This window comes from Uloborus diversus, chromosome 9 (genome assembly GCF_026930045.1).
Source record: "Uloborus diversus isolate 005 chromosome 9, Udiv.v.3.1, whole genome shotgun sequence".
NCBI classification, from domain to species: domain Eukaryota; kingdom Metazoa; phylum Arthropoda; class Arachnida; order Araneae; family Uloboridae; genus Uloborus; species Uloborus diversus.
The window spans coordinates 32663930-32677002 of record NC_072739.1 but is presented as its reverse complement, the minus strand read 5'-3'; the positions used below and the strand labels follow the sequence as shown (position 1 = coordinate 32677002).

The 13073-nt window shown below is 32.6% G+C and overlaps 1 protein-coding gene across 1 annotated transcript in view; it reads right to left on the bottom strand.

The window, feature by feature from the left end:
* The window catches only part of LOC129230143 (DNA polymerase theta-like), a 63392-nt gene that overhangs the window by 31464 nt on the left and 18855 nt on the right, over positions 1–13073 (bottom strand). The window contains 3 exon segments of the mRNA XM_054864546.1: positions 2646–2788; positions 3264–6244; positions 12169–12412. Coding sequence (XP_054720521.1) covers positions 2646–2788; positions 3264–6244; positions 12169–12412 — 3368 coding nt within the window.

Here is a 13073-nt window from a genome sequence, read left to right as displayed (position 1 = left end):
AAGATCAGTTTCTAATGTTTCTCTGTGCATAAAAGGGAAGGAATGTAGTTTCTCTCAATCCTCACCATACAACAAAAATATTCATTCAAAAATTGTTCACGAAATTGAGAGAGAGGGGGAGCACCTGGCATCAAATGCCTGCATATATCTCTTCCTCCCCCCTCCCTTTGATCAGAAGCAGTAAGTACTATAACTTACAGTAGATGCGCCACATCGGTATGATTGCCGCACCCCGAAAAGAGTAAGAGTCTCAAAAAAAATTTAATATTCAGAAATTCCGCATTGCCATAAACACAGCACATAAAAATGATGAGCAGCTCCTCGATATTTATGATATATCAGAGTAGAAAATACTCATTAAAAAGAAAAAAAATTTGCTTGTGGCTCTATCCCCCAACTTTTAAAAATGTGAAGAAATAAAAACGGAATCGCCCATTTAAATTGATTTCCGATTTTTCTCCAAAAATCGGGAACGTTTTGCCCATTTAGGTTTTGCCGCTCTTTCATTTTTTTTTTTTTTTTGCAAATACACTCTTTGCAAGGAAAGAAAATGAAATTTAATAAATTTTATAATCATGTTTACGATTAAGAATGAACAATAATCATATTTATGTACGAAAAAAGTTAGTTTCCGCGATTATTTTTGAAGTGGTCCGTTTTTGCGAATTTCTGTTATCTGTCGATTTTATTTCGTATTAACATTGATAAAATATATACAGTGTACAAGTTTTTCATTTTCTGCTTCCTTATGTTCCTTTTAAGGTTTTACATTGCCTTTCTGTTTAAATAGAGCTCCATTTCACTTGTGCAAACAATTTGCGAATAGGAAATTCTGCTTTTCCCGAACTTTTTGAACAGTCGGCCGTTTACTTTAACTAAAGCTTGTAATTGACGGGTAAATAATACATGATTGCATCAGAATGTGCCAGTATCTTTTTTTTTTTAGTTTCGTTAAAACAGTAGGCTGAAGTTGGGGCGATAAAAAGAAAAGTCGATCGTAAACGCCGCAACGGCAAAAAAGTTACTTACGAAAATTTAACTTTTAAACACGCAAACTCCGCAACGTTCTTGTTCTTTCCAGAAATTAATGTAGTCAGTCAATGAAAAGCTCAGGATCTGCTTGCTTCTTTTATTTTCAAAATTGAAACATGCAGAAAATTATAGGTGCGGCATTGTAAAAATAAGAATTAATGCACAATTAAAAATGCTATACTAAAGAAAGAAAAAGTAGGAAAAAAAAGGAAAAAGTAGGAAAATAAGGAGAGAGATCTGAAAAGTAGGAAAAATAGGAACTCTTCGGGGTCTGTTGATGGAAGCTCTCTGCAAAAGTTTCAATTGAAAATAAAACTACGACTAAAATTGAAATTTAGATTACTATTTTTCCCCCATAAGGTATCTAATACTTTAAATTGTGTTTCTAAACAGTTGTGATTTTTAATGAATCGTTATTCTTATACTTATTTAAACTAAATTAAAAACACTCCATGATGAGTAATAAGAATCTGATTAGGCTGTGATAAAAAGGCAATGTACTGATAATAACAACAAAAAATGTCATTATATCAAGTATTTTTGTGTAAAACTTGAATTCATTGATTTAATTAGTTAAAGCAAAAAGAAATAAGATAAGAAAGTATTCTCATGCTATTCGAAAACATTATCAAACTTTATATAAAAAAAACTCAACTTGAAACAAATGTAAAGTAATTTTCATGTGGATAATAACACTGTTATATGTATAATAACAATACATAATATAATAACACTGAGCAAAAACACCTCTTGAAATGCTTCTGGCACAATTATTTTCACAAAATGACCCCTGAATTCAAATGTGACCATTGTTTTCCAACACCACTCACTACTTTTTAAAGATGGTGTCGCCCAATTTTTCAGTTTTTGAGAGTTAATAGCCATTATTCTTATTTGAAGGGAAAAGGAGCAAAATATTAGCCATTAACATCCATCTGAGAGGTTTGAGGAGTGCAAAGTTTAAAAACATGAACATTTGCAGCAAGTTCATGGGGGTATCCCCCTACCCAAAAATATAAATAAATAAATAAGCAAAAACCTTTTTTATGGATCCCCACACCACTGCAATTATTTCAATTATTTTAAGTGTAAAACCAGAGTATCAGTCTCATTCCTATTAGCCCCATCTCCAAAATAATTTTCATTGTAAATTTTAAAAAATTTAATCTTGGAAATATTGCATGTTGTATACAAACCGCATCAGAATCTTAAATTAAAAAAAAAAAAAACGCCCTGTATTATTTATATTTGTTCAAGTTACATTCAGATATAATTAAAATTAAAAATGAAATTGATTATGTTTATAAGATAGCATTAATGCACATCTACATTTCTGGGGATGCACCACCTCCATTGTTTATTGGAGGCGGTGCAATTTCGATAAAAACAATGCACAAACAGGCGGTTAGTATCAGTGTTTCAAATCCTTTCAAAATCAATAGCATTATCTAGAAATGCAACTTCAGTATGTTTGATTACGGTTTAGTTTTGGCTCATCATACAACTAATTTTAAGTAAACACTTATTTTTTGTACGCAGTATTGCTAAAACATAACTGCCTCCCACCCTCCACCCCTAAAAAAATAACAAATAAATGAACTTTAAAATCATACATCAAGTATTCAATTCTTACCAGAGGGATCACAGTCATAAAATTTAATGAAGAAGGCAGTGTCACCCCAACACAAAGACAAGCCTGTTAATCTAATATCAGAATTGACGATACAATCATTCAGAGAAGCATTTGTTGTTTTTTCTGTAAACAAAATTATAATGATCAATTAATACATAGTTGCTGCAATGCATATTTGGAAAAAATTTTAGTCAGTTAAAAGTATTTAAATAGCTGTAGCTTTCACATTTCAGACAAATCTAATAACATTTCATGGTCATTCAACTTTGAAGCAGACATTTTGTCTTGCACATGACAGCTCTATATTTCATATCAAAAGTAATGTTTAGAAAATGTAATACATAACTTGCCTAAGAAATCATACATACGTGTGATTTCTTAAGCAAAAACATTTTGTTAATGACATGTTTGGAAAAGAATACAGCTGTCATGTGCTAAACAACTTCTCTGTTTTCTTGTGAAATGACCTATTGACTAAAAGAATCAGCTATTAATTATTTTGTAATAGCTGTGTGCTTATAAAACTTTTTAAAAAATATATAAGAAAGACATTCGTTATTTAAAAATGAAGATAAATCAAACATTCCAAAATAAATACCTTTTGTTTTTGGAGGACCAATGCTAACTGTCTTTTCACAAAAGGCTTTTTCACAAGCAACAGATAGCGCAAACATAGGTACCTTCACTAATTGCTTCACGAAATTTTTCAACTCATTACTTGAAATCTCCACAATTTTAAAATTTAAAACTTCAGCTGCGCTGGGTGTTTTTAAAGGAGACATTTTTTCCACAGATTGCAACACTTTTCTAGAAAAATTTGTTCGTAAAGATTTGGGAGTTTGATAAGAAGCACTTGACTCATTCTTTCTTGCATTTTTCAATTTATTTATACAAGGTGAATTCACTGTTTTGTTCGTTTGTGTTCTTTCATTACATATCGTGGACATGGTTTTGGGAGGAGTAGGGGATAAGCAATCTGATGAGAAACTAGTAAACTCAGCAGCCGGACTCATAAACATATTTTCATCTAATGCAATATCGCCACTGCCTACTTCAATCTGTTTCCGATTAGGGCTATTTTTTGAAACTTCCTCCGACTTTAGAGGGGATGAAGGGCGTTGAAAGTTTCTATGTGACTCAAAAAGCCTTGAATGTGCTTTAATTAAGCATCTTTCATTGTCATTATTAGTACTCCTTGATTTCTCTAGGTCTTTATTTTCTGTAACTTTTGTTGTCGTATTGCATTGTGAGTTTACCCAAGTCTGAAAAATTTTTGAATCATTAACAAAATCATCAGTTAGCTGGCAATTTTCATTACAAGAATCGTTCACCAATTTTACCTGTTCCGTAGCAGGGGTAGGAGTAATAATATTTTGAGATTCTTCCCAAGGTTCAAAAAAACTAGAATTGCTTTCAAAGTGCAACTTCTCCACTTCTTCACTTTTAACAGCCTCTTCATTTGCTGGCTCTGTTTTGAAAATATTTTTACTCTGAATTGGTACCTTTTCTGCCTGACTAAGCTGCATAACTTTTCTGGTGCCCACATCTTTTGAATGTGATTCAATTTCTTTCACCGGTATTTCACAAAACTTATTTTCCTTGCACTTACTAACATTTAAGCTTTTCTTTTCTGAAATTTCTGTTAAAGTAGTTTCCCATGATTTGAATATTTTTGAGCTTTCTTCCATTAAAGAAGCAGTAATTTCATTGAACTTTCTGCCCAGCCTCTCATTTCCCATTTTTGTAGTTTCAGGATTGAAAATATCTGTACTGTTTCGAACCATCAATTCATCAAAACTATCAAGCGACAGAGTGCAACTTTTATCTTCCATCCTTTGTATGGTGTTCCCTTTCAAGCATGGAACCTCCTCAATTTCATCTGGGGGATTCTTTTCAATTTCATCTTCATTTTCAATTGTAGGAATGAACATTTCAGACTCAATTCTTCTCAAGGCATTCTTAATTTTGCTAGGTTGCTGTATCTGGTCTTGATTATGCTTGTAATCATGTTTTGTAAGAAAATCATAAACCTTGTGCCTAATTCCCTTTATGTCGATGTGTGAATTTACAGTCTTATGTTCAGTTACCAAAATGTTATTTTTATTCTTTATGTGTTCCTCATCTTTCAGAATCAGTTCATCTGGTTCAAACAAATCTCCACTAGTTTCCATATCTTTTTCTGCAGTTAAGATTTCTTTAGAAGAATTTTTTCCATCACCAAAAGCTTCAAAAGGCTGTTTAACGCCCTTTTGCTCAAAACCTGCATCAATAGGTGAATACAATTCATTTATTATGTTATTATCATCAATAGCCACTTCATTATCTAAGCTCCTTCTTGGTGTGCTTTGGATTTTAGTTTCAGTATCTTTTGCGGCAGTATATTCTTCAGTAAAACACCACTTTCCTGTACTGTTAAGGCTTTTCCGTAGCATTTCATTGTCTTCAACACCCAAACAATTACAATTTTCCTGAGAAGCAAAAATTGCTTTGTCGCAGATGAAATCAATCTGAGAATCACTCAGAATACACATTTTTTCTCTGCTTTTATCATTGATTGCAACTGAATCTTTGTGATTGTTGCACTCAGTTTTAGCAACTGTTTGCAAATTAGGAGAAAAATACATTTCTCTGGATGGTGCAGTCAAATGCTCATTAGAATTTACATTTCCTTCCACGAATGATTCTGATAAGTATATGTCACCTGTTTCTGCTGTTTGGGACAATAAAATTTCATTGAACGACTTATCATCCAAAACCAAGCCATTTTGAGCTTTATCGTTCAATGAACGAGAAATCATGCTTTTTTCAAAGGACTCAAAAAGAAATTCAATTTCAGGTACATTTAGGTCTACATTATATTCCCTATTGTTGAAACTCCCATCTGCTTGATGATTTACATCAGCATTTTGTAAACGACATGAGCTTTTTGAATCAGTAGTTGCTATAATTTGTTCGTTGCCAACAAGTCTAACTGAGTTCTGAAGAATAGAGCTTTTGTTTACCTCCCTAGTAGTAACTTCTTCCTCTCCAACATTTTCCCCACCCTTTCCTTTACTGAATGTAGAGTTCAAAACAGGTGCCTTATCTACAATCAAATCCAATGGAGTACCCTCAGAAAAATGAATGGAACCAGATACGTTACATGTCTTACTATTTTGCAATATTTCATCTGCTTTTTCTGTATGAATAGAACTCATATTTGACAGTGACTTATTGTAGCTAGTGGGGTTACTATCCTGTTTCACTTTTCTACAGCTGTCCAACAGCTCTTTTGATAAACTCACTGATAAAGCCTCCATTTTGGATTTATTTGAAATGGGTGAATCCACAGAGACGTTTTCATGTTCCACATTTTTTCTATCATTTGATACCTGAGTAGGTTGAGGCTCTGAAACTTTCTCTGCTCGCCATGATATTGTTTTAATACCAAGCTCTTGCTTAATGAACATCTGAGCTTCTTTTATTATTAACTTGGCAGCCTCTGTTTCATCCACACCTTGTTTTCCAGTTATTCGTATTCTTTTCACTTCACAGCGGCGTAAAGCTTCTTCAGCCACAGCACCATCAAGTTGTTTTGCACTAGAAAGGGAAACAACAAAGAATCATTTTTAAAATATAACTGAGGTGGAAATAATCGAACAACAAGACAAAGTCTAAATTCCTTAAAATAAATATGTTTTCCAGCTTGTGACAGCTCATATATTTCTTTAAAAAGTAATAATTTTAAAAGGTAATGAAAAAAAATCATAAGACACTACACATATGAGGCAGTGAGAAGCAAAGGGATGTAAGTGGACATTTTCAAATTTTGAGTAAAACACGTTTAAAGATAACATCCTAGGTAGGCTTTCATTGAAATTTTTTTCTAAATCATGCTGTATAGCAGCAACTACCAGGACTACTAGTACCATCTCTTGCCCCAAGACAGAGGAGGGGTTCACCTACCATTTGTACTGGTTATCTCCAAATTTTTAATTTTGCAACTTACATCCCTTTGTTTTTCACTGCCTCATATGCTTGATTTCTTGCACCAAAATCTTAATCAATATCCTTTTAAAGTATTTTTTTAATGAAATATATCTGTACCTCGGAGGGATACAACACTATGTCCCGACCATTTTTTTTTCCAAATGCACATAGTGCTGTATTCCTCCGAGGTACAGATATGAGCTGTAAAGTAGGAGACAAAGTGTTAAGTCTTACCATGAAATGACTCTATTTAGTGCTATAAATAATTAGCCTCATCATCTTTTAGGTGATTAAAAAAATTCTAGGAAAATCTTTGATGATCACTTCTAAAATATCAGGGGTCTAATGAATATGTAATATCATAAGTTTCAACCAAGGTTCTGTACTAGATGTAAATAAGGGACCAGCAACAGATCAAAGTAACAAATAATCTTTGTTCTCACCCAAAAAGTAATGCTTGAACTTAATTTTTAGTCATATGACTAGTTGAAACAATCGCAAAGGCAATACTGTCTGCCTAGTGATATGGATCGGATAGATACCCAGCGGGTAGATAAATATTTTTTGGGTATTTACCCAAGGCCTGGGTAAATACCCAAAAACTGGGTATTTTACAAAAAAATGCCAAAAGTGAATGAGAATGTTTTTTTTAAATCTAAATATGAAATAATTGGTAAAACTGATACATTCATGTGTTATGACACAACTTATAATATTTTGTATTGAAAGACTTGATGAAATTATGAAAGAAACATATCGTGAACCGAAGGATCTTTCTTTTCAATGTCCTAATTGGAGAAGTATAAGCAATTCAATGATGAACTTCAGGATTTCAAAATCACAATTTAGGTTAGTCATATCCAGAATGAAAAAAAAAAAAAGCATGAGGGATGTTTGGAAGAATAAACTGAGAAGTACAGTCAAACCTCGTTATCGCGGCACCCGGATTTCACGACACTACGGATTTCAAGTCACTTTTTCAAATTCACAAACTTATGGCATATAATTTTAATGTTTAGAAGTTCTGGATTTTACGACAATCTTTTTCGTGCACCTTCAGTTACGACGACACTTCGAGCTGCACCAACTGGATCAAATATTTCTTCAAATTTGTTAAATTTTCAGTAAAATTAATGCAAATATCTGGAAATGTTTGTTGTAGGAACTTTGGACTCTGACAAAAGATTTGACCAGGCAGGACACCTCGAGAATGGTGGGGGGCGAGTAGATAAGTTCTGAAAGGTACGGTTTCAGACTTTGACAAGAGGGACAATAGAAAGGAATTCAAAGCAGGTGGATTGTAATACTGGACAAGAGAAATGGCAGGAGAAGAGAAGGACCATAGCTACCTTAAGCTGTAAGTGGTCAATACAAGCTTCTCCCATGAGAGAAAAAGATATAAGAGCTCCCTATTAGATTGAAAAGGGATACACAACTCTAAAGTGGATAAAAGAATTAGAAAAGGTTTTTTCACCTTCGGAAGGTGGGGCTCAGACGTCAAAACCTAATCAAATTGAGGACAAAGTGAAGAGCCTTGAATTGTTTTCCTTCTTGCTGATACTTTTGTGGAAAGGAGGAGTGTTAAAAATGCTATTGAAAAGTTAGGTTAGTTAGAAAAGTTTTTAGTTATACAAAAAAATAATAAATGAAGATTTTTTTAAATTAATTTTTTGTTATATCCACCAATAATTCTAATTTACATTAGTTAAATCTAATTTAAAATGTATATAGATACTATTAATTTCTTCATTAAATCTAATTTTAATGTTAACTAATGTTTAATTATGAATTTTTAAACTATTCCGGTTATGACGTCACTCGGGCTATGACGACACTTTGTTGACAGTCCCGAAGGTGTTGTGACAACGAGGTTCGAATGTATATATACATGAGATGCAAAATACGCCTGAACACTTGAACTAGGTTTGGAAGAAACTTCTGCAAAAGATATAGGTAAATAAATGGAAATGATAAATTGAGCGACATTTCGTTACATTTTGATGTAATGCAGGGACATATTACTGGGTTATGAAAGCCTAAGACCTTAAAAAATGCATGTTTGCTTTTTTTTTTTTTTGTGTCCAGTTAAGCTTTTTACCTTTTGTAGAATGGATTTTTATATCTGAAATTTAGCTATCAACATTGATTAGGCATATTCAACACATTTAATGTGAATATCATATTAGATTGCTACGTTGTTTCACACAATAATTCTTTAAATATGCGATAAAAATACAATTTTTGAGCGAAAATTTATTGTTTTGTATATGGTTGGTTATATATATACAAAGTGGAATACATACAGAAAAGTATTTTAGTTGAATATAAATTTTTTAAATAAATACCTGGCTAAATACCCATTTTGGGTATATACCCTGGGTATTTACCCCTAAAAATAAATATCCGGGTATTTTACATCACTATGTCCGCCCTATTTAATCAAATATCATCGATTCTAAGAAATATTTTTCGATTAAGCGGGGAAATTTTCTTTACCTTTGGAAATTGACAACATTTGTCTTAAAATGTAATAATAATAAATCAATGGCTATATAAAGGAATTAACCAATGTTACTGGTAAAAAGTTTTTGAAATAAGCAAAGTAAACAACAAAATAGTTTAATAATTAGTATAAAGTACAAGTATGAAAATTAGAAAAAGTAACTTATAAATCGAGTTATTCAATTTTTGTTTTGGCACCTTTCTTCAGCACATTATTTATTGAAAAATTCTATAATAGAGGATTGCTAGCTTAAGGTCTTTTGGGAACACTTTTCTGACTCCCTTTTCCCCCTCATTGTCTAACATGTTTTACATTTTATATTTATCAATTTACTATGGATACAGGCTGAGGACTGCTGATGGCCTTTGAAAAAAGTGAGAAAGGTGACAAATTTGAAAACAAAGGTGACTAAAAGGTGACAAAAAAGTAACTAAAAGGTGACCAAAAGCAATTTGTTAATAACTCAAAAAACAGAAAAGGATTATCCCTTTTTACTGACCTTTACCAAAATAGCCCTATATGCTTTTTGTAAAGATTTCTACAGTTTCACTTTCAATATATGTTTTAATTTTTTCCATTTTCTTAGTTTCTTCTTCACAATCCTTTCTTTTTTGCTCTTCTTTTTGCTTGTTTCAATTCCAAATCCTTTTTCCTTTCACATTGATCCATGTATGTTGTGTAATTTACGTGTGCTTGTTGTGCACATTTAATAATTTCTGGACCAATTGGTAAAGAAAGCAAATGAGGATACTCTTTTACAGCGTCTTTAACTATAAGTATGCTGTTTAAAAATCTTTCAGTCCTTGCTGTCTTATTTTCACCAAAAAGGTGCTTTAAAATAGAAAATAGTCTTTCAATGTCAGTATTACCATGTGATAATGCAAGTGAAGCTTTTATCACCTTAGAAACATTAGATCATTGGAAGTTGAGTCCTTTTATGAAATGTGCTGCTGCCAGTAGATATCAATGGTTTTGTTTTCGGATGCTTCATCATCTTTTTCCAGCTGCAAAAGTTTCCATTCATCTTGCAACTTATCGAGTGGAACATTAAAAGGCATGATTTTGGCAACCTTTATCAAATTCTTACAGCTTCTAGATTTACTTCTCTCTTTCGGATCCAAAAATTTAAAACTTTTCAGTAACCCGTTTGATATGCAACTTTTTTCTATTACATACTTGCATGCAGTCACACAATGCTTTTTAACAGCTCTTAAAAACATAACCTTTTCATTTTCTTTCAGTTTTGACAGTTCATCTGTCACCTCTCCACTAACAACGAGATCTTCAAGAGGTAGTCTGTTACCAACTGCAAACAGTTCATCCGTGTCTACGTTTAAAAAAAAAACTTACTTTATGAAAGAGGCTTTTATAACCCGAGCCATAAAAGTCTGAACAAATGGTCTCTATTTCTTGGTACAATTTATGTATCATAGGTGCTTGGCATTGAAAGCGTTTCGCGAACTGCATAAACAAATCAGCAGGTGAAAGGATAAAATGCAGCTCAGCTTTTATATAAGGTCTTTTTTAAACATTTGCAACAGCTTTATATGACCTGCATTGCATAGCTGAATTCTTTTTTAAAGGCACATGTTTAAAAAAATAATACTGAAGAGCATCCCACTGTTCCAGTAGTCTGTTTGCTGCAGGTCCAAGGGGTAGTTGTGTGTTTCAGGAACTTGCGATGAGATGTATTTAGTTGAGCTTCCACTTCTTCGAAGTCCTCCTAACGGGAAGGCCAACCATCAAAATAGCTATAAGTACTAAGAAGTAGTTCAGATGCTTCTTCACCTAAATATTGCAATGCTTTGACATACGCATTATGCATTGTATGAATACTGCAAGTACCAATATTTATTAGGCTTTTTTCTCGTGTCTCAAGGATAATAGTGTCAAACAACCTAAAAACCTTTTTATTAACATAAGGACCATCCAAAGGAAAGCATGAGACATTTATTCATGGATAATTACTCTCGGTAAGTGCTTCACATAACTTCTCAATCGAAATTTCACCAACTGCCTTGCCCAAGAAGAAAGTTTTGAGATGCCTTGTTGTGATGCAACATTGGCCTTTGAGACCAATATTTTATTGTTCGTTGCAGTTCTTTTTTGTCTTTGACATTGGTAGTTTCATCAAAGCTCAAAGTATAATAGGATAAACATGCTTCCTTTAACATACATTCCCGAAAATAAGTAGCAAGTCCATCTGTAGAAGGGATAGAAAGACTGGTTCTGCTCATAGGGTGCAATTGCAAGCGATAAAAAAAATTCCCTGATTTCCCGGTAGCATAGCTATTTTTTTAAAACAACAACAAGGTGCGGGGGGAGCATATTTAAGGCTATTTTTTAATTAATTTCACTGTTAAAGCTATCATTCAGATACTTTTCAAAGATTTAATTATTTAAAAAAAAATCCTAAGACGCATTTCAAGAAAGGTGAGAAAGGTGACAAAAGTTGCAAAAGGTGACTAAAAGTAACCAAATTTTCAAAAGGTGACTAAAGGTGAGAAAGGTGACTGACTCCTCGGCCTGTGGATAAAATGTGTCTATTTCTTTGTGTTATTTAATTTACTCATTGACTGCACTATCATTTATACATATATATAATGCCAAAGACAAAAGAAATTGTATAGAATAGTGGAAATGCTTTGATAGAATATGAATGTTGTTTTTCTCGCCCGCTGTCGGGGGAAAATATTACTTTATATTTATTATACTTTATATTTATTTACTTCTAATTCATTCAAAATTTTCTCAGCAAAAATGCTTGTAAAAGGCAATCAATATTATTCTATTATCCGGGGAAATAATTCAATTTAGCGGGAATCTTTAACATTGAATCTATGGGGAAATATTCGGTTCCGGGAGATTTTATTTGTATATGCGGGTATTCATTTATCCATTTTACCCAATTAAACCGAGCTGACTAGCTTACTCCCTACGCCATCTGAGTTCAAACTAACCAATAAGCAATTTCTTGATTGCTGAAAAAATATAATTAAGAGAAGAGGAAAGATCATCATATGTGACTAACCTTTCAAATGATCCTGCATTGCAAAGTAAAAGGGCCAAATCCTTGGGCTCAGCACTAGCCAAAGAAGCAATGGTCTCAAATCCTGCATTGTACAAGAATCTTGCTCTCTGGGCATTCAATGTGGACAGCTGAACAAGTTCACATAATTCTTGCTGCACACCAAAATGAACTCGTTTTTGAAAGTTAGTAAACAACAGTTCTAAATTGTGCCATCCAAGTCGATTGCAGAAAATTGTCAACATTCCTAAAATTCAAAAGTTCATTAATACACAGTATAAACTAAGGCTCTTGTTACAAAACAGCAAGGAAAAAAAAAACTAAGGGTGTTAAAATAACGATTCATTTTAACATATAAGTACATGTAAGAATTAATTTTTTTATTGAAAAGACTTGAAACTGCTTAGAAATGTCTTTAAAAAAGGTGTAAATAACATTCAAAGTAAAATATAAAGTATTTTTAACTCATGTAAGATTACTACTCAGAGCTAAATCTCTAATAAGGTAGAGTAGGCAGGTGCTTAAGGCAGCAAATTTTACTTTTTATGCCATTGTTTCACTTTTCTTGAAAACAATATTCAAGGCATTTTTTCTTTTTTATCTGTACTTAAGTTGGGTTTTTAAAACAAGGTTAACATGGTTAACTCAGTTAACATGGCCTCTTGTTGGCCCTGACTGCAATCAAAAAGCTAAACAGGTAGGAGTTTCATTATTTAAATCGTCAGAAAATAGAGGCACACTAAAACATTGATTGCAATAACATTTTATGAAAGATTAGAACTTGTAGTGTTTTGAAATGCTTCTTTTGTTTGACTGTGCAACAACATATGTTTATTTCAAAAAAAATTGTAACAAATGATTTTAAAATATATAAATTAGGTGCAATATTTACTCAATGTAACAAAAAG